This window comes from Drosophila serrata, unplaced genomic scaffold (assembly GCF_035046125.1).
Source record: "Drosophila serrata isolate PLE 108 unplaced genomic scaffold, ASM3504612v1 contig_336, whole genome shotgun sequence".
Taxonomy (NCBI): Eukaryota; Metazoa; Arthropoda; class Insecta; order Diptera; family Drosophilidae; genus Drosophila; species Drosophila serrata.
Genome location: NW_028257234.1, coordinates 166,678 through 190,102, shown reverse-complemented (window position 1 = coordinate 190,102; position 23,425 = coordinate 166,678). Strand labels below are relative to the sequence as shown.

Sequence of the window (23,425 nt, the reverse complement as noted above, 5' to 3'; positions counted from 1 at the left end):
TTATGAAGTAAGAAAGCTTTCCTACAAAAATATATATATTAAATTGTGGGTAAGAAAAACTAATTGATTTCTAAACAAAATGATAATTATTACTAAAGATACAGACTTTCTTATAAAGTAAGAGTGATACATAGGAAAGTCCTTCAATATAAATGATTCTTAATTTCCAAAATATATATATTAAACTGGGAGTAAGAATCATTAATTGACACCTAAACTCTAAATGGAAAGATGCCCAGAAATACTCTTCTCTCAATCTGCACACACTCTGTTAAGGAAGAAGTAGAGTGGACCAGAGTCTCGAGTAGTGTATATTATATGGGATAATGGAGCCTTGTCAACGCCCACCAAAGATAAGCGATGGAGAACAGACGCCATCAGAGGCTGTGGACCGAGTCCGTCATAATTAGTTGGACAAAAGAACAGACCGCGTGAGATATAGATACAGCTCTATATAGCTATAGATATAGCTACAAATGCAGATGGTTTTGGAGGGATGAATGGTGGGCTGGCATTCTTTAGATATATATATATATATATATATATATATATATTCGAACAAGTGGCTTTTGTTCAGCGCAATTCTCAAATGCGTGTTGATTGAGCCTATTAAGTATACGCCCTGTTGGCTCTCCCGCAATTAATTATGGAACAACAATGGCCCCCAGCTCAGCTCAGCTCGTCTCCCTTCTCGCCGGCTTAATTTTATGATTGATTAATCCATAAATATTAGATCAATAACAGGAAGCGGTGGGTAAAAAGTCGCGGAAATCTTTAAACTCGTAAAACATACTTTGCCGGGCAGTCGCAAGTCAATTTAAATGTCAATAAATATCCAAAGGGACTTCCCCCCTACATATACCAGAAAATGGCATTCCCCGTCATTCGAGTGCATTGACTTCGACGCCTTAATGGCTTTTTGAGTCGTCGAGTCGAGTTGAATTTTTCTTTATTTTTGCAACCTGTGCTAGGTGGAAAAGCGTGCTGGAAAATATATATATACATATATATATCCGTACATATATGCCAGGGAGTTGGGGCTGGAAAAACGCTCAACAACAGCACACATGAACGCGTTGGCATAGACAGGCGAATAACAATAAGCAAAACACACGCATCACAAAATTCTGTACCAAAAGCAGGAGGGAGAGAGAGAGAGAGAGGAGGGAGCAGGAGAGCAGTTAAGGCCCAAAAAGGAAGCACAATGGCTGGCAAATACACTCGGGAAAATAATATGTATTTAACAAGACACTATATAAAAATATTTCAAATCTAAGCTTAAAAATTAATATTACGTATACGCCACTTTTGCATGAGAATTTGAACTCATTTAACTTTTTATATCGGAATTATTTTGCTTAAATTCATTTAAATATTTAACTTGTATTAAAGACTCACTGGCAAAGCCAATGATATTAATAGATATTTTTATATCACAATATTCTCATCAAATCAAAGTCTAAAAAACGTATAACTCATCCAAAAATGCATTAATTTCAGATTGGAAAGATTTCCTATGTTAGTTTTTTTGAAGTTAACAAATCTACATACTCTAAATAAAATGTAAAAAAAAAATTAAAGTATAACCCCTTATAAAATTTTGAAAAACTTCTTCACAGCGTTTCAAGCTTCGCAATAAAATTAGAAGTTAGTTATGACCAGTAATTAACTTTGAACAATAAGTATCTATGACCAGGAAGTAGCAATGATCAGTAAGTAACTATGATTAGTAATTAACTTTGAACACTAATCAACAATGACTTGCAACTTTTGTAATACAAACATTCCTGAGACTTGGCCGGCAGCAGTCACTTTGTTCCGGGGATGTTAGAACTAGTTGGGAATCATATGCACAAGAGATTTGTTTTGGAACAAATTTAAGTGCAAGCTATTTGAATGAAACTATAGAATTATTCTTCTATATAATTTTACAAGTTTATTAAACGGAGCATTTCGAATCTGTAGGATATATATATAGCTGCCATAGGAACAATCGGACGATTAATAGAACTATGATCTGTAATTAACTATGACCAGTAATTAAGTATGAGCAGTAAGTAACTCTGAGCACTAAGTATCTATGAGCAGCAGGTATCTAAGACCAGTAAGTAAATATAATCAGTAAGTATCAATAATCAGAAAGTAACTTTGATCAGTAATTAACTAAGAGCAGTAAGTAACAATGATCAATAAGTATCTATGCCTAATAAGATGGATGATCAGTTACTACCTTTGAACACTAATAAACAATGACTTGCAACTTTTGTAACAACACATTTCTGAGACGAGGCCGGCAGCAGTCACTTCGTTCCGGGGATGTTAGAACTAGTTGGGAATCATATGCACAGATGTGCGAGAGGTGTTTCGGCACACAATTTAAGCTATTTGAAGAAAACTATGGACTTATTCTTCTATATAATTTTACTACTATATAAATCGGAGCATGGCGAATCGTTGGGCTATATTTATACATATAGCCATAGACCATATATATAGCTATAGGAACAATCGGAAAATTGTAAGGAAAAAATATTTTGACTTTTCCAGTTTTCAACAGATTTTTATCAAATTAAACATATAGGCATTATATATTAATCTAGATTTTTATGAAAATCGGACTACTATATCATATAGCTGCCATACAAACGATTTTTGTGTTTATATATTATAATATGAAAGTGATATAGAGAGGCACTCTATACATTCCATATAGGTAGTATGATAAACTTTAAACAAATTTCTCCCAATTGAAACCTGTAATCTTTTTTTGCCGTGTACGACGAAAAATACCATAAACATAAGACGGAATGCCTTCGCTATAATCCCTGGCAGGGGCGGGCGCAAATCTTTTTCGATCATTTCTCCAAATCAATTATTACACGAAAATTCCAATTCCAAAGATTCACCCAATAAACCGAACAACAACGCGAAATAAATAAATAAATCTCGCTCAAAAATTCCCTTTACGCGCTGTGATTGACAAACTGAATCCGCCTTGCTTCAACGCTTGACTTGGCTGTATATGGATTGGCCTATTAACCGGGCCAAAACACCGCGAGAGACGAGGGAGGGAGAGAGAGAGAGAGAGAGAGAGAGAGAGAGAGAGAGAGGGAGCGACAGCAGGTGTAACCAGGTGAGAATCCGGTCTGTGGGTGGCCAAAACCCGGAGTATTTGTTATTGTGGCCGCCGCTAAGCAGCAGAAGGCCAAGTCAAATTGGCTCATTTATCTTATTTCATTTTGGCTCCGACTCTGGCTTTATATGCATGTATTTCCAGGAAAGTATTTTGAGGCAAGGACCGTGCTCCTAATGACCCACCAACACACGCACACACACGCACACACACACACACACACAATGGCTTTAAGACGTGTCTGGTAATATAATATAAAAATGCTACTTTTAAGCTACGTTATAAAGAATGAATATCTAGGAAATTCATTCAGGGAAAGAAATGAATGAATGAATGAATGAATTTTCATAAATCCAAATTGAGTCAAAAGCCCAAGGAACGTCAGCTTCTCCCCAAAAAAATATCCCTAAATATGGTATATATTTTAAAAGAAAATATATTTTTAATAATTAAAAATTAGGCATTTTTATACCCTTAAAGGGTATTAACATTTTAGTCAGAAGCTAAAAAATCATTGAAGGAGGCATTTCCGACCCGATTTTGGCTTAGTAGTGAGTTTTTATACCCTTGCAGGGTATCATAATTTCAGTCAGAAGTTTGCAACGCGGTGAAGGAGGCACCTCCGACCATATAAAGTATATATATTCTTGATCAGGATCAACAGCCGAGTCGATCAAGCCATGTCCGTCTGTCCGTCTGTCCGTCTGTCCTTCTGTCCGTCTGTCCGTTTCTACGCAAACTAGTCTCTCAGTTTTAAAGCTATCTTAATGAAACTTTGTAGTTACTCTTCTATATACTCTCACTCATATATATGTCGGAACGGGCCAGATCGGACGACTATATCATATAGCTGTCATAGGAATGATCGGAAAATTTTTACAAAAAAAATTATAACATTTTCAGTTTTCAACAGATTTTTATCAAATTTGAGATATAGCCATTTCATTATACTCTACAATTCTGTGTAAAATTTAATGAAAATCAAACTACTATATCATATAGCTCCCATAGGAACGATCGAGAAATTAATACAATTAAAAATTACAACTATTTCAGTTTTAAACAGATCATCATCAAGTTTGAGGTGTAGCCATTTTATATTAGTCTTAAATTTTGTGTAAAATTTCATGAAAATCGGACGACTCTATCATATAGGAGCCAAACAAACGATTGTTTGGTGTAGAGGAAAAATGCAAATCTGTGAATTGCAAATATAAATATGTTTAGGTGAATGAAATGAGAACAGGTGTTACTTCATTGTTTTTAAACATAAATATATATAATTTATATTGTAGGGATTCCTACTTACTTACTCACTTACTTACTTTATTAGGGTAACAAATCTGCATATTCAATTTAAAAATTAAAAAAATTCAAATTTTCGTCAATTTTTCACCATTTTTATAAAAATTTAAAATTGTCATAAAATTTGAAAAAATTAAATTTATGCCGGACCTGGCTAGATCGATTCGGCTGTTGATGCTGATCAAGAATATATATGAATAATAGGATCGGAAATGACTCCATCAACAAGTTTCAAGCTTTCGACTGAAAGATAGGTTTTGTTTAACTATTTGGTACATAGAGCGCTCTCCTCTGCGATTCTCAAGTCTTACACTTAAGCAAGGTTCTAGCTAGAGAACGCTTAGTTTTCTTCTTTTTCTTTTATATAAATTACTATTTTAGTGCTTGGTGGTTGATAGACTTTGATCTAGTGGATGTGGCAACCATGGCTAGATCGAGTCGGCTGTTGATGCTGATCAAGAATATATATGAATAATAGGATCGGAAATGACTCCTTCACTAAGTTTCAAGCTTTCGACTGAAAGATAGGCTTTGTTTAACTATTTGGTACATAGAGCGCTCTCCTCTGCGATTCTCAAGTCTTATACTTAAGCAAGGCCCTAGCTAGAGGAAGTTTAGTTTTCTTCTTCTTTTTGTGTGTTTTTTATATAGATTACTAATCTAGTGCTTAGTGGTTGATAGACTTTGATCAAGTGGATGTGGCAATCATAAAAATTATAGTTTTCTTAATTAAGGTAAGACGTTAATAAAATATCTCTTGATAATTGAAACCAAAACAAGGCCCAAAAAAGTCAAGATACATGAAAATATGGTTTATATTAAATTATTGTTTAATTATCATACCCTTGGCCGTGTTGACTAGCTTATTATTGATCTCGAAAAGTCTTCCAAGCTCTCTTTAAGAGCCGTGATGATCATGACGAGCGGGGATATGGTGTCATTTATTTGTTTATAGTAAAGTATACTTAACTCCCGAAAATAGTTTATTCAGCACAACTTACTAAACAAAGAACACAACAATGGTGATGATCGAAACTGCTCAATATAAAATATATATTAAAATAAGTTGATCTATATTTGTAAAGCAAATTTTTAAGAATTGGTATGCTTTTAAATAACAGAAAGTTAACATATTTCAAGCAATGCTTGTATATAATTTTTGCAAAAGTAATTCTTCACACAAAAGTCCGCTCAAAAAATAAGGATTTTAAGCTTGCTAATATAAGTCTATTTAGGATTTTTTTTCCTTGTTTGTTTACTTTTCTTTTATTTATACCCTTGCAGGGTATTATAATTTCAGTCAGAAGTTTGCAACGCAGTGAAGGAGGCACCTCCGACTATATAAAGTATATATATTCTTGATCAGGATCAACAGCCGAGTCGATCTACCCATGCCCGTCTGTCCGTCTGTCCGTTTCTACCCAAACTAGTCTCTCAGTTTTGAAGCTTTCTGAATGAAACTTTGTAGTTGCCTTCTATATACTCTCACACGTATATATGTCGGAACGGGCGACTATATCATATAGCTGCCATTGGAATGACCGGAAAATTTTTACAAAAAAAAATTATAACATTTTCAGTTTTCGATAGATTTTCATCAAGTTTTAGGTATAGCCATTTTATATTAGTCTTAAATTTTGTGTAAAATTTCATGACATTCGGACGACTGTGCCATACAAACGATCGTTTGATGTAGAGGAAAAATGCAAATCTGTGAACTGCAAATATAAATATGTTTAGGTGAATGAAATGAAAACAGGTGTTACTTCATTGTTTTTAATCATAAATATATATAATTTATATTGTAGGGATTCCTAGTCATAGAAGTTATATTTGCAAGGGTATATAAACTTCGACGTGCCGAACTTAACTTTCTTTCTTGTTTAAACATTGATTTGTTGAAAAAATTGTCATATAAAAATATCGAAATTCGACTTAAAAATGGTACTTAAAATTTATTCAGAACCTCGAAACGAAGTGAAGGAGTCATTTCCGACCCTATAAATCATATATATTCTTGATCAGCATCAACAGACGAATCTTTCTAGGCATAAAGGAGAGAAACAAATTTTTGAAAATTTTTTTCAATAATTTTTAAGTCGTTTTTTACATGATTAACATTCTGAAAAATCGACGAAAATTTAAATAGCCTAAAAATGTAACTTGAGTATGCAGATTTATTAACCTATTCAGAACTAGAAGAGAACAGCTTTCCGAATTGAAATTAATGCAATTTTGGCTTAGTAGTGAGTTTTTTAAACATTGATTTTTTGAAAAAATTGTCATTTAAAAATATCGAAATTCGACTTAAAAACGGTATTTTAATTTTAGTCAGAAGCTCGAAACGGAGTGAAGGAGTTATTTCCGACCCTATATTCTATATATATTCTTGATCAGCATAAGCAGACGAATCTTTCTAGGCATAAAGGAGAGAAACAAATTTTTGAAAATTTTTTTCAATAATTTTTAAGCCGTTTTTTACATGATGAACATTCTGAAAAATCGACGAAAATTGAAATAGCCTAAAAATGTAATTTGAGTATGCAGATTTATTAACCTATTCAGAACTAGAACAGAACAGCTTTCCGAATTAAAATTAATGCAATTTTGGCTTAGTAGTGCGTTTTTTAAACATTGATTTTTGGAAAAAATTGTCATTTAAAAATATTGAAAAATCGACTTAAAAACGATATTTTAATTTTAGTCAGAAGCTCGAAACGGAGTGAAGGAGTTATTTCCGACCCTATATTCTATATATATTCTTGATCAGCATAAGCAGACGAATCTTTCTAGGCATAAAGGAGAGAAACAAATTTTTGAAAATTTTTTTCAATAATTTTTAAGCCGTTTTTTACATGATGAACATTCTGAAAAATCGACGAAAATTGAAATAGCCTAAAAATGTAATTTGAGTATGCAGATTTATTAACCTATTCAGAACTAGAACAGAACAGCTTTCCGAATTAAAATTAATGCAATTTTGGCTTAGTAGTGCGTTTTTTAAACATTAATTTTTTTTAAAAAATTGTCATTTAAAAATATTGAAAAATCGACTTAAAAACGATATTTTAATTTTAGTCAGAAGCTCGAAACGGAGTGAAGGAGTTATTTCCGACCCTATATTCTATATATATTCTTGATCAGCATAAACAGACGAATCTTTCTAGGCAAAAAGGAGAGAAACAAATTTTTGAACATTTTTTTCAATAATTTTTAAGCCGTTTTTTACATCATAAACATTCTGAAAAATCGACGAAAATTGAAATAGCCTAAAAATGTAATTTGAGTATGCAGATTTATTAACCTATTCAGAACTAGAAGAGAACAGCTTTCCGAATTGAAATTAATGCAATTTTGGCTTAGTAGTGCTATTTTTAAACATAAATTTTTTGAAAAAATTGTCATTTAAAAATATCGAAATTCGACTTAAAAACGATATTTTAATTTTAGTCAGAAGCTCGAAACGGAGTGAAGGAGTTATTTCCGACCATATATTCTATATATATTCTTGATCAGCATAAACAGACGAATCTTTCTAGGCAAAAAGGAGAGAAACAAATTTTTGAACATTTTTTTCAATAATTTTTAAGCCGTTTTTTACATCATAAACATTCTGAAAAATCGACGAAAATTGAAATAGCCTAAAAATGTAATTTGAGTATGCAGAATTATTACCCTATTAAAAACTAGAACAGAACAGCTTTCCGAATTGAAATTAATGCAATTTTGGCTTAGTAGTGAGTTTTTTAAACATTGATTTGTTGAAAAAATTGTCATTTAAAAATATCGAAATTCGACTTAAAAACGATATTTTAATTTTAGTCAGAAGCTGGAAACGGAGTGAAGGAGTTATTTCCGACCCTATATTCTATATATATTCTTGATCAGCATAAACAGACGAATCTTTCTAGGCAAAAAGGAGAGAAACAAATTTTTGAACATTTTTTTCAATAATTTTTAAGCCGTTTTTTACATCATAAACATTCTGAAAAATCGACGAAAATTGAAATAGCCTAAAAATGTAATTTGAGTATGCAGATTTATTAACCTATTCAGAACTAGAAGAGAACAGCTTTCCGAATTGAAATTAATGCAATTTTGGCTTAGTAGTGCTATTTTTAAACATTAATTTTTTGAAAAAATTGTCATTTAAAAATATCGAAATTCGACTTAAAAACGATATTTTAATTTTAGTCAGAAGCTCGAAACGGAGTGAAGGAGTTATTTCCGACCCTATATTCTATATATATTCTTGATCAGCATAAACAGACGAATCTTTCTAGGCAAAAAGGAGAGAAACAAATTTTTGAGCATTTTTATACCCTTGCAGGGTATTATAATTTCAGTCAGAAGTTTGCAACGCAGTGAAGGAGGCACCTCCGACTATATAAAGTATATATATTCTTGATCAGGATCAACAGCCGAGTCGATCTAGCCGTCTGTCCGTCTGTCCGTCTGTCCGTCTGTCCGTCTGTCCTTCTGTCCGTCTGTCCGTCTGTCCGTCTGTCCGTCTGTCCGTTTCTACGCAAACTAGTCTCTCAGTTTTGAAGCAATCTGAATGAAACTTTGTAGTTAGCCTTCTATATACTCTCACTCGTATATATGTCGGAACGGGCCGGATCGGACGACTATATCATATAGCTGCCATAGGAATGATCGGAAAATTTTTACAAAAAAAATTTTAACATTTTCAGTTTTCAATAGAATTGGATCAAATTTGAGATATAGCCATTTTACTATACTCTACAATTTTGCATAAAATTTTATGAAAATCGGACTACTATATCATATAGCTCCCATAGGAACGATCGAGAAATTAATACAATTAAATTTATAACCTTTTCAGTTTTCAACTGATTTTCATCAAATTTTAGGTATAGGCATTTAATTTAAGTCTTAAATTTTGTGGTAAATTTCATGAAAATCGGACGACTATATCATAAAGGTGCCATACAAACGATCGTTTGATGTGGAGGAAAAATGCAAATCAGTGAATGTAAAACTGCAAATATAATATGTATAGGTGAATGAAATGAAAGCAGGTATTACTTACTTCATTGTTTTTTAACACAAAGATATATAATTTGTATTGTATGGTTTTTTATTCATAGAAGTTCTATCTGCAAGGGTATATAAACTTCGGCGTGCCGAAGTTAGCTTCCTTTCTTGTTTTCAATAATTTTTAAGCCGTTTTTTACATCATAAACATTCTGAAAAATCGACGAAAATTGAAATAGCCTAAAAATGTAATTTGAGTATGCAGATTTATTAACCTATTAAAAACTAGAACAGAACAGCTTTCCGAATTGAAATTAATGCAATTTTGGCTTAGTAGTGAGTTTTTTAAACATTGATTTGATGAATAAATTGGCTTTGCCAGTGAGTCTCTAAAACAAGTTAAATATTTAAATGAATTTCAGTAAAATTATTCCGAAATATCAAGTTAAAAAAATACGAATTATGATACAAAAGTGGACTTTAGAGGGCAAACATGGCGTATACGTAATATTCACTTCATATTACGTATCCGCCTAGTGGAAACTTGCTTCATTTTTTACCCTGTTTGAGTATTCTAAATAAAGTCAGAAGCTTGTAACGATGTTAAGGAGTCATTTCTGACCCAATAAAATATATATATTCTTGATCAGAAGTAACTGGCAAATCTTTCTAGGAATGTTGAAAAAAAATACATTTTTGAAAAAAAATTTTAAATATTTTAAGCGGTTTTTACATAGTTATTATTTTAAACAATTTACACAAATTTTCATAGTTTTAAAATTTAACCAAAGTATGCAGATTTAATAACCTTTTTAAAGGTATAACAGAACAGCTTTCTGAATCGAAATTAATGCTTTTTTGGTTTAGTTTTGAGTTTTTTAATATTTAATTTTCTCCAAATGTTGTCAAATGAAAATGTCGACTAATATCGATGCTAAAAAGACGAATATTTAAAGCTTAGTTAAGAAAAAATATATTTCATTTATTTACATATACAGATACTACCTTCGAACATTTGAATACTTATTGACTGATCCTTGAAATGTATACCCGTTGACCATATTTTTGTATTTAAACCAACATAAAATCCATTTTGGCCTTCAAATCGCCAGACTTGTTCATGAACTTATACAGTGCAAGCCATAAATATTTATACGCACAGACGCGACGACAGGATTTGACTGCCATTTGCACATTTTCTCCCCGAAAAAGAAAAAAAACGTAAAGAAAAGGAAAAAAAGAGATAAAAAACAGAGAAAAGCCCCAACAGTTTTTGTTAAAAAAAAGTTGCAAATGACATTTGTCTCTCTCTCTCTCTCTTTGTGTGTGTGTGTGATATAGAACCGATTTGAATGATTTTAAACACATTAGCATATAAAATACATATGTTCGCAACGGTCTCCCTTTTTTTTTTTATTTCTGTCAAAACTTCTGTTCTCTTGCCGTAGGAGAAGAAGCGTGGCGTCGAGATGGAATGAATTTTCCGACAGCAATTTTCAGCATAAACATTCTGGCAGACAGACAGTACACACACACACACACACGCATAGAAACTGGCACACATATGCTGCTAAAGTTGAAACAAAAATATATTTAAATACGCACACAAAAGGCACTGTGAAAATATAAACAAATTTAGAAATAAATATGCTTAAAGGAGTTGTACTTTGTTTCGAAAGCTAATATAATTTTCAAATTTAAACTTTCTATATTTTATAAAAATCCTACAAAAACACAAAAACCATTTTAATCGAGTTAACTTTATGGCTTGTTAAAGTTTTAACTTGTACAGAACTCTAAATATATTTGTCTTTTACTATATTCATTTATAATACAATTTTTCAACTAGTAGAAAACTTTCTTAAAGCTTCTCAAGAATCAGATACATTTCTTACTCTGTGTTTTAACATTTCTGCTTTGCTTTTTCATAGGCGAATATGTGAGTAATTTTTCATTTCGGACAGTTTTGCGGAGCAGAAAAGACTTCTAATGCGATTGCACAGGATGCTGTAAACAAAAAAACCCCTTTACTATTTAATCTTTCCTTTCTATAAATCTCTATAAAAAAAAGAAATAAATAAAAACAAGATGTAAAAACAAAACGTAAAAGAAGATAGCAGTTTTCCTTGGTTTCCTTTCCTGTAGCTCTGTTCATTCCTCATTGAAAAGTATCCAATTCCTGCAGCCAGATGCATTTGCAGGCCACTTAAGTCTGAGTTGTTTATTGATTCAGTTGGCCTTTTCCTTTTGGCCAAACGAAAATTTGAATGCCAGTTTAGACAGCTTTTCATTCATTCTGGTTTTTTTTTGCCAGCCAGCTATTTAAGTTCCAGGAAGTCATGACTCACACCTTAATATAATCAGTTCTCCCCCATTCAATTAGAATCGTTATCAATATGGCTATGGATAGACCCTCTCTCCTGGCACTGCCTTAATAAACTTCATTCAGATTGATCGTTTTATCGCACTTATGGTTTATGGATTTATCAACACTCCCCGGGACTTTATGGGACACAACGACCAGTCACTGGTTTCCGTTTTATGGCCCTCCGATGATTATATATCTCTATACCCGATAGACTTGTGCCGCGACCTCGGATTCCTGCGAAATCATTCAATCCCCTTTGCATGGCTTATTTTTCATGCGATTCACTGGACTGCACTTCAGTCGCCACTCCGGAAAGCTATCTGGGAAATTCGGCCAGGAATTTCCAGGGGGATTATACAAACATCTCGATTTCGCGAAATTCCAAGTCAAACTAAGCCTTTTCTCCCATCGTTTCAAAGTTTATAAATCAATCAATTGTGTGTGTGTGTGTTTGAGTGAGATAATATATAGAGATTTTTGCAGTATGCTAGAAATATTTCAGGAAAATCTTTAATTTGTATAGATATTATTATTAAAGAATTTGAAATCCCAATAATACTTTTTTCCTCTAGTTTTAACTAGATTTCATACTAAAAATATTTCTGTGTATTTTTTTGGTTAAATGTAAAAACAACATAGTATTCAATCGAACAACAATATACAATGTTTCTATTAAAGGTTGCTAAAATGTCAGAAACTTATGGCAGCCGTGTGGATAAATGGGACCAATTAGGCCATTTAACTCTACTCTTTCTTGGGAAACACAAAACAAAATGTTTTCACTTAAATCACATAAAAAAGGGGGAAAACAGCGGGATGAAAATGGAAAATAAAAAAGGAAAATGTAAGAATAAAAAGAGCTGTTCCACAGACGAAAAGTGAAAGCGTTAGCGTAACTGGACATCAGAAAAGCAAAACCAACAACAGCAAAAGGTCCATAAACAAATAAAGCAAATATATATATAACATATATATATAACATATACATATATATATATAAGTAAAACAATATGGGGAAAACAACAAAGGATGGAGGGAGCAACGTCCCGCCATCGGCTTCAACACAGAGTTTTAAAAATGTTCAGTTATAAATAATGGAAAACCAACAAACAAACAAACAAACGGCAAACAAGCAAAATGGTTTTTGGGGAGCTGAAAAATAAAAACGAAAAACACAACACCGTTACGCAAATGGAGAATATAAAAAATGTATGTATAAAAAAAAAATAATAAAATGCATCCAACACAGTTTTTCCAGTGAATTAAATATGAAAATCGAATTGAACCGAACTTAAGACTGAAACTGAACTAAGACAACACCACCGACAAGTGCCACAATAACCAGATTAAATCAATTAATGCTAATGCTTACAGAGAACTAAAAACAAATATATGTATGTATAAAACGTTTAAATATAAGGGAAATGGAGGGAAAATACTTCTATCTGAGGTAGAGTGAGTAATTGCAAATTTTGGAATGTTTAATTTAGAATTTTGATATCGCAACGATTAAGGTTGAGTTCATTTTGTATTACAAAAATAAAACGTAATGTCTTAAACTAAAATAAAAATACCAGAGCTCGTTAGAGATTCCTTTTTTAAGCATTGCCTGCCATGTACAAGCAATGGTGAACGAGAGAAACGACCCTCCTAGAAGCGAAACCGAATGTTTTACAAGTCCGAATAAATAAATACACAAAAGTTCTGCTACCAAGACAAGATGTAAGTGAATATTTCTTTAAAAATACAATTACTTAGCCTTTTAAAATGATTCATGATGAATCGCCTGTGTAATGAATTCATTCATGAATTAGTTGCCATCTCGAAGATGTCAGCTTTGATTTTTATTAAGCAGAGCAGGGAACGAGAAACAGCCGAAAATCCAGTGACAACGAACGGAAATCGTATCACAGGGAGAGAGAGTGGGAGGGTGGGGTGCAAGGAGATGGCGAAAAATTAAATTAACAGGCCAAGCAATTTTGACCATTCCCCCCCACACCCACACCCACACACCCATCCATTTTTCCGTTTTTTCTTTGCCTGCTTTTCCTGCTTTTCCTCCTGGCCATCAGCCATCAAAATATTTGTATATATTAGGCAGTGGGGAGCAACAAAAGAAAATATGTGGAGCAAAACGCCAAAGGACATGGCCGGCATTTTTGATTTTGTTTACATTTGGCATTTTTCATATTTTTGTTTTGTCTTTTTTCTGGAGTTGTTTTCCTCCGCAGGGCGAAGGATGACAAAAAATTAAAAGGAAAGAACAAAAGTGTAGCATACATTAGAGGGCCGACCACGACATGGAGATAAAGGAGTAGCTGGGAATATATTCCAACACTATCAAAATGAAATAATATATGAGCCAGTTATAGGAAAAAATCTATCAATATATGAAATGCAGCTGCTTGGCTTAATATTTTCGATATTTTGTGTCGAAATTGTTCCCAGAACTAAGGCCAAGCTACAATCAAAATCGAAACGCAGCGAAAACAGCAATTTTGAGTCCCTGAAAAACAAACTTGTGACACAAACACACACACACAAGGAGAAAGCGTAAAAAGGGCGCTAAGGATAACGCAGCAGGATGGGTTAGAAAGGCAAGGCAAGAAAAAGAAAGGCGAAAGGCGAAAGGGGTGGCCACAAGGCAGATGTTACCCTCTTAGCAAATGCAAGGACACCAATGTCCTCGGGCTGAGTGTGTGTGTGTGTACTCCTTGGACACGGAGAGAAAAATAAATAACGAAAATCAAACTAGAGATGGATTTTGAGAGTAAATTTTGAATACTATATATAGATAAAAAATTTTAATATATTAAAAATTAGCCAACACAACTTTAGTCTTGAAAAATAACAATATATGACAATACAGCATGGATATTGTGTTATTTTCTGTCATCCGTAAACCTAATTCTTCTTTTGATTTTGAATTCCTAATTGAGACATGCGAAACTGTATTAAAAGTTCCACTCTAAATACCACTTGCTTAATGATTTTTCGACAAGCATTCTATTTGCTTTTCCCCCCGTAGATCGAATAGTGTAGAGGGACCTTCATGGGGATGAGGGCAAAAGGCTAAATCGTAGGCAAAGGCAAAGACGTGAGTTGTCTGAGCTTCTGTCTGGCACAATCAAAACAAGGAGCCTTCAGCCGGGCCAACGCAAGTCTAATTAACTGCCAGATACACAAGGACACTCACTCTCCAAGCCGCAAAAAAGTCGCAAACACCAGAAAAGTGAGAGATGTGTGGTGGAGGCTGTAAGTTGGTGAGACCTTTGTCATTGGACCAAAAAACCTCCTTGAGTTTTGCTTTTTAATCCGCAAATTAAACCAAATCGAAACCTCAAAGATTCAAAAAGAAAATAAATAAATACGAATACAAAAAAATATATAGTATCTTTTAGTGCCTCTAACTGAGTTCCTCTCAGCCGTAACAGTGTGTGTCTGTGTGGCTTTATCTGCTGTATCTGTATCTGTGTCGGTGTCTGTATGTCCTGTCTGTATGCCGTCGTCCTTGTGCGTACTCAACATTAATTGTAATCGCAATAGAGAGCAATTGTAATGGCAAATGACATAAGTAAGGGGCCACAGCGATGATACTGACAGCGGGAACGATAATTTGGTAACGATAACGATAACGATATAATGATAACGGTAACATAAAGGAAACATAAACCGTAACAACAAAGGCAACAACAGCAATGGCCAGAGCCAACAACTTAATCAAATTGAATTTATAATTATGTTATTCATGTCGTTGATATTCTCACCTGCTAAATCTTGAGTTCTTTTTTGCGAATCATCGCTGGTCCTGTTCAGGATCAAGGATAATGAGGGATCTTTATCATTCTACGGGTGCCAGTAGCACCCCAGGTTCCAGATCATCGTCTTCAGTGTTGGTTTCTTATCGATTATAGGTGGGATTCTTCCAGATTCTTCTTTCAATTTTATTGACTTTCTTTAGTTGATGAGGATTTTGGGATGTTGTATGTCTTTAATTTTGGGTTTTAATGTATTAAGATTTTATATTTTTTAATTCTGGTATTAGTTAGTTCTTGATTTAACTCTTCACTTTTTGCTTATTATATATCAAAGTACCTTTTGTTTATATTCAGATCAGATCATAACTTCCGGTTTAAATTTATTTTTGTTATTATTTATTTATAGTTGTGATCAAAGACGATCTCCGTTTTGAATATATCATTAAAATATATTCCTATAGAGAGAATTTTTCCTTTTCCTCGAATGATCAACCTTTATTCAGAGTTTTTCTGTCCTCAGTTGGATGCGGGATCGGGGTTAGATCATTGTTTTTTAAAATACAAGTGGGATATGTGGATATTTCCTTGAGTTATTTTGTAAAAAAATAACTATCATATGATTCCATAATTTTAAATAATCGAATTATCGAAATAATCAATAAAACAGGATATGCGGGAATTTCCTTGTGTATTTCTTGATTTAAAAGGGTTCTTTGAAGTTTAAAATATGGGATTATATTCATCAAATTACAATTATTACAAAAGAGTTCAAATAAGCACAATATGTAGAGATATTAATTACTTTTTTATTATCTTATATATTTTTATTTTTTAGCCGTTTTATAGTTTAATCTGGTGTGTCTGTTTTACTTTTCGATAAGTTTGGTGTATTTGTCGATCGTTTAGTTCGCTGACGATGACGTGTCAGATTCAGTTTCAAATTCAGAGTCCGAGTTGCTGGACTTGCTTTGCCTTTTCGACTTGATCAGCTCGATCAAATACCTAACGATCAGCTTGATCTGATATAGATTTGTATAGTACTGATCAAGGAAACTGTTCATTCCGATGTGAATATGTTCAACTGTTAATTATAATAATGTTTACAGACTTAAAAGCGTACTTTCCATAGCTTTCCTCAATCAGATTGCGTAATACTACGATTCTTTTTTGGGTTTATTTGGATATCAATACTTTGATTTTCGATTTTTGATCTTGTAATCGAAGTAAAATGTAAATAGTGTGTCGTTGATAGTTGTATTTGGTGTGAATAGACTCGTTATGTGATGGTTTTTGTTAAGATTTCAGTTTGTTTTATATGATTTATCAATCGAAAAGTTTCGATTATTTAGCTCTCAACTTAGTTTATATTTGGTTTTCGATTAAATATGACATTTAGATATTTATTTAGAACATTTATAGGGATAATATTGTAAATACTTGCTCGTTGAAGTCAAGTTTGTTGTAAAGATGTTATAGTTTGTCTTCAATGCGAATTCCTTTCTCTCGAATCTATGTTCTTCCTTCCGATGATATCGATTTTGACCTTGATTTCCAAATCTTTGAATATTTGTGAATATTTATGATTCAATCCTGTTGTTATTGCCTTTCACTTTGTCTCTGTTAAATATGTTTCACTTGATATGTTTACTGTTTTGGGAAACACAAAAAAAAATGCCACAAAAAAGAAAGTGAATTTATAGAATATATCTTTTTCCAATACAAAACACTTGGTGAAACAAAAACTCGGCGTAAGCAGAAGAAATCGCTTCATTTGGCACTTTGAAAACACGCACAACAGGAAGGGGAACAGGAAGGGGAAACAGCAGCCATTTTCGCGCCTTTTTGCAGTTTTGGCGCCAAACAGCAGCAGGTCTTGGATTTATATTATTTGAATGCTTGAATTCGTAAGTTAATTTCTATTTTCTATATTCCAATTCTTCAATTTAAATATTAAGTTGTTTTTAAGTTTTTGTACGAAATTTGAAATTGTTTGGCTTCTTAAGCGGCAGCCAAGATTTTGGCGCCTTACGACTAACCGAAAGCTGCCTCTGCCTGCCACTGCTGTGCCAGGTCCTACTGCTGCTGATGATGCCACGACTGCCACGACTGCCACGGCTGCCACTGCTCCTTCTGCTCGTCCTGCTGCTGCTCCCAGGATTCTCTCGAGTGCCAACGAACCGTTTCCAACTACCTTCGGCCGCTATCTGGAAGCTTAACGCGCTCGATGCCTCAATTTAAACCCTTCGCCTTCGGCTGCATTGCGGAAAAGCGCGAGGAAAGCCGAGGCGGGACTCGGAAAAGCCAAGCGCCCCCACAAAAGCTTGGCTCGCGACCTGGCTTGCGGCCAGGAAAGTGCGAAAAGCTTCTGCGGAGGTGTGTGTGTGGGAGGGCCACTTGTTGCCAAGAGCCGGGCGAGCTTTTCAGCTGCCAAAGCTGATCTCTAAGCGCAAAAAATCAAAAACCAACCTCCACAAATGTACCAAAAGCGACAATAAACAATAAAGTTTAACAATTATAGCACTGAACAACTAACTAAAGTTAACTTTCATGACTTCTTTGCTAGTTTTTAAAGATTTAACCTATTATGAATACCTGTTATTTTGCTTTATATATCATAAATTAATGTATGATTTTTAATTGTTAAAAATATAAATATAATAAATAATATTTCGTATTTTTCATATTTTTTTAAAGCCAAAAAAGAAGAAGAAACACAATTACATACCTGGATCCCATAATCGATGTTTATCAATATAAGCTTGGTGGAAATATCAACGATTTTAATACGAAACACACCCGGAATATTCACTCGGCATTAACTTTAAATTAACTTAACTTTTCACTCGATCAAAAATAACACGTGCACTTTCGGTTTTTTTTTTACGCGACGCGCATGGAGTATGTTTATCGTTTGAAATTTTAATTAGAACTGTAGATGCTCTCTGGTAAATGGGAACTAAATACAAGTTGCTTAAGCCTAGCTTGAGAGAGCGGCTTGCAAAGCTCTCTAGACTATTTATCTCTCCCTCGCTCTCTCTCTCTCTATATTCTTTCTCCTTTCTTCTCTCTCTTCTCCCTTCTCTCTCTCTCTTTCTTCTCTCTCTTCTTTCTTATCTCTCTTCCTAATCTTGATTACAATCTTAAGATAAAATGTAATTGCATTTAGAAAGTGATTTACCAAGTCTTAGAACCTTAAAGCCTGTAAAAACCATTACCTTTTCCAATTAAACTAGGCGGAGACACCTGTTTACATTGCGAATTAAGTTCCTCATTAACTCAAGCGTGTGTGTGTGTGTTTATTTATGCAAATATTATTGTATACTGAGCGTGTGTGAGAGGTCCCACATCCTAATCCCTAATCCCCTGGTGCTTCCTCAACCCTTTTTCCCGACCCCCGAGAGAGTTGAAAGAATGTTTTTTATGGATGATATGAATGCACAAAAAAAAACGATATTACACACAAAAGAGAATTTACTATGCACAAAGCTAAGTATTCATTTCAGAAATAATCATCAGTTGTACAAATCCTGCTCGTGTGCAGGATTTAAAGGATGAATCACAGGAGGAATTGCTAGTGCTGTTGGTTTTTGCGTTGATAAAGCAATTTTCCGGCTGATGGCAATTATTTTTCCGTCGAAGGTTTACAGTGCATTCAATAAGTATATATCCATTGCTTTATTTTTTCTATACATACATTTGGTTTGCCGCTGCTTGTTGTGTGTGTGTGTGTGTGTTTGTGTGTGAGTGTGTGGTGTATGTCTCGTGTGTGTGTGTTAAGTAATTTGTGCAAAAATTTATTTAAAGCTAAGTTATACCTATGGTTGTAAACATTAGGCGTAAAATATATGCATATATATATCGATATATGTATGTATGTATGTGTAAATTGTGCATACAGTGCGTTTCAGAACCATAAGAATATATTGTGCCTAAGTTAAGTTAAAGCCAGAATGTGTAAATACAAAATAATTTAAGCCTTAAAGGCATTTTACGTTGAGCAGAAGGTTACAGAATGTGTAATTTCAAAGCTACAACTTGACCGCATTGCTCTAAGAGATCTCTAATCTTTTGCCTATAAAGCTTGCAAGGAATAAAACAAAAACAAAAAAAATAATGGATGAAGCTATGCAAAGAATTAAAGTATCTTTTACAAGAATAATCACTTAAATAATATTCAAATCGAAACTAATATATTGTTTAGCTTAAAACTGATGCTTTAGCAAATGGCATAATTGTTTTTTTTTTTAATCAAGGTTTTATAGCAACAACCTGCTTCTTACAGCTATGATACGCACTATATATGGTTAAACTAGATTGGGTCGATTTTTTAATGGCTGTCAAAAGGTATTTCCTGCCAGTTTTAGTATTCGATTGAAAGCAGAATCATAACATAAAGTATCCTTCCTAATAACCAAATTTCATTTCAAAAACTAATACTTTTGGGGGAACTTAAATGAGATATAGTAAGTGTGAAGCTTAGAACTTTCTTCTTGACTTTTGTTTTCGATCAAAACCGACCCATTCCGGCAAGTGCACGGTCTGTATGTTCTGTGTGTGGTGTGTGTGTTATTCAGGCAGGAGCTGCTATCCATCGAATACTTAGGGTCTACTCTCTCCTCGAAGCGGCAATTGGATTGCAGATCGCTCAGGATGGGAATTAGGTTCGGGCCCGTGCTCGTGCCTCCGATCAAAACATGCCGTCCGACCTTGCCACTGGGATGAGCACTATAAGGAAGATGACAAAGTTGCGCATGACCAGCCGCCAGTCACTGGGCACGGCGTACGGCAGCAGGATCTGCGTCAGACGGTGCACTTCGTGCGAGGCGCACACAAATATAAACGACGTGATGATCATGTTCAGCGTGGGAAAGCCGGGCAGGAGGACGAGCACACCATGGCGATCGGCGGCCAACCAAATGTGATACTGACACACGAACAGCTCCAGGGAGATGCGTCCGAACCAGGCAAAGAACGCCGAGTAGCGCGTCCGCAATATGCCCGATATGTTCCTCAGGACCACATAGCCCACTATTGGGATGAACAGGATGTACGAGTGAATCTCCTCGCAGTTCTGAACGTTGCGGCAGAGGAAGGAGAAGGCGGTGTATACGCCCACGCCGAGTAGGGCCAGCAGAGTGACCGAGATGGAGGTGCGTCGCGCGAAGAGATTCCCATGATTGTTGTCATCAAAGACACTGTACTTCTGGGCGATGTGAAAACAGGCGGCATAGATCATGCCAAAGGCCACCGTATACCTGTCCAGCTTCCATTGGTGCCACCACTCGTGCAGATCATCGTCTGTCGTCACAAACAGCGCCTTCCACGGACGTGTCACAAAGATCCGCTCGAAGAATACCTCCGACATGAAGAGTACCGTGATTCCTCCGAGGCAGCCTATGAACTTACACACCAAATATAGATAATGCAGCGGATTGGCGTCCACCGAGGCAGCGGAGATCCTTGGCGGCAATGCCAGCACCAAGTACACTACGCACAGCCAAAAGGAGAGCAGCGGTACAAAGTAATAGAACTGATATGGTCGGTTCATGCAGAAGCACAGCAGCACACTAAGGAAGTTCGCACGAAACATGGACTGGAAGAAGCGCACAAAGAGCGAGCCACCATTGCTGCCCGTCTGCCACAGGTGGCTGAAGTGCGTGTAGCCGGTAAGGAAGAAGTACCCGGAGATCAGCAGCTTAATGTGCATGTGGATGGGCAGGATGCGCTGAGCCCCTGTCATATAGTAAATGAGCACAACCAGCAATATCCAGCCGCGCAGCTCATCCGTTTGATCGCGATTCAGGACCTTGGTGAAGCGCGAATCCTCGGTGAAGAACAGTCCCAGGGCGAAGACATAGCCAACGGGTATCCAAAAGCTGAACTCCGAGTAGTATTTGTTCTCCTTCATGAAGAAATTGGTGCGGTCGCAGAGGTAGAAGTAGGCCAGAATTAGGCCCAGCAGGGACAGGGACACCATGGGCGTGCTGGCTCCTCCTCGCACGCCATCGTTGGACTGATATTGCTGCTCCTGCTGCTGTAACGGCACATACAGTGTCTGCCCCTGCAGATGGAGCATCCATCTCCTCAAACACAGGCCGCAGACCAGGCACATGCACACACCGAACAAGGCATACGCAACTATCTGTAGCGTGGTGTGCGGTTCGGAGCTACTGCAACATGTTCCATCGTTGTAGTTCATGTAATCGTTACAGTACATATTCCACAACAGCTGCACTTCCAGCCGCTGTCCATGCGCGCACAGCTGATGCCCCTCGGCGGCATTGTCCAGCAGACCGTTGGCTATGTGCCATGCCGACTCCCACACACTGATCTCCGTATAGCGGAAGACGCCACGGGCCACATTGTTCAGCCGTTCAATGTGCTCGTTCTGCAGGAGCTTCCAATTGGCGGGCAACTTCTCCTCATCCACGCGATCCGCCAGTTTCCAGAGCACGCGAGACGTTTGGGCCACCAGCCGATGAAAGGGCGCGACGAGCAGAGTGAGATTGGCGGCATATTGACGCAGCACATCGTCGGTGGTGTTGCCGGCGAGGAGACCGGCATAGGTGAAGCCCACCACATACACAGAGGATAGTTGCTTCTCGGCCTCAAGATGATACAGACGCTCTACTAGCGAGGGACTCACCTCGTCCGCTTGGATGTACTGGGCCAGCATATGCAACTTCTGATCCTCGAAGCGCGCCGATCGGCTGGCATTGTTGTCGTCAGTGTCCTGCTCCTGCCCCTGCTCCTGCTCACTGGGCAAACGTAACTGCTCCACAAAACGATCGTAGAGCAGGCGGACACTGGCGTCCCCGATGAACACAAAGTTGTTCTTGTTGTCGAAGAAGGCGAGGTAGCGCAGGCAACGCCGCGTATCGCTGTAAGGGGGGTGGAGGAGATTCCAGAGGTGAGTCATAGGCCCAGGTTATCTATGCTATGATTACTCACGTGAGGGAGTACTTGTGAACCATGCAGCCGTATGGTTGCCACTCATTGTCGCCCTTAAAGCGGCCCTTGGACAGCAGCCACTGGCAGGAGTCGCTTCCTAAGAGGCAGAGACGTTAACCAGGATAAATCAATAAGGGAGGACTTCACTCTATACGGACTACGCACCATAGTTCCAGTTAAGTAGGCCGTGGTAGAGTATAAAGCCAAGCACCAGGAGCAGCGCCACCTTCTTGGCATTGGTAGCATTCAATTGCTCCATGAACACATCAGCTTTGGTGGGCAAACGCTGACCGCCTCCACCGGAGCCGCCAATGCAGATGCCGCCTAGCTCTGGACTGACTGCCGATGGGGCTGAGCCGCCTCCTGATGCAGCTCTTCCGGCCGTTGTTCCCCCTGCTACGGCAACTCCTCCTCCTCCTCCACTGCCGCGTAATTCCCGAAGCTCCATAATTGACGCCCGTCGCTCCTCTCTCCCACTCACTGGCTCGCTCTCCCTCTTGCTTGCTCTCTCTTTTAGAGTGACTTTAAAGACTATTGCATGGCCGGGGCACCAGCATGTATCCTTGGACTCCTTGGCTGCAGTGTCTATGGGGCAGTTTCGGGGCTTTATTTATTGATTTCGCAGCCAATAATGAACTTCCTTCGCCGGCCGATAGGCGCCCGCTATCTCTGCAGCTGCCAGCCACCCGCCACCCCCGCATTTTCCCATGTTCGCCCGCGCCTATCGGAATCGAACAGCTGATGGTGGCGGTGTGTCCGGGCGAATGGTAAGCGAACTCACATAGAGGTTTAACATTTTAACCCAATAGTATGTAATTTTTAGCTTATTATCAGAAAGTCAATTAACATGTATTAAAGATGTTCAACTGCTCTGTTTTTGAAAAGCTACGATACTATCGATAGCGCCGTTAA

At 36.4% G+C, this 23,425-nt stretch overlaps 1 protein-coding gene across 1 annotated transcript; it reads right to left on the bottom strand.

Moving 5' to 3' along the window:
- Positions 1-19,213: 19,213 nt before the first annotated feature.
- On the bottom strand, positions 19,214-23,408 carry LOC110184604 (N-acetylneuraminate (7)9-O-acetyltransferase). The gene is made up of 3 exons (XM_020953196.2): positions 22,679-23,408; positions 22,514-22,610; positions 19,214-22,443 (listed from the first exon to the last, which is right to left on the bottom strand). Exons 1-3 carry the CDS (start codon positions 22,959-22,961, stop codon positions 20,250-20,252), a joined length of 2,574 nt encoding a protein of 857 aa, XP_020808855.1. The 5' UTR covers positions 22,962-23,408; the 3' UTR covers positions 19,214-20,249.
- Positions 23,409-23,425: the final 17 nt, after the last annotated feature.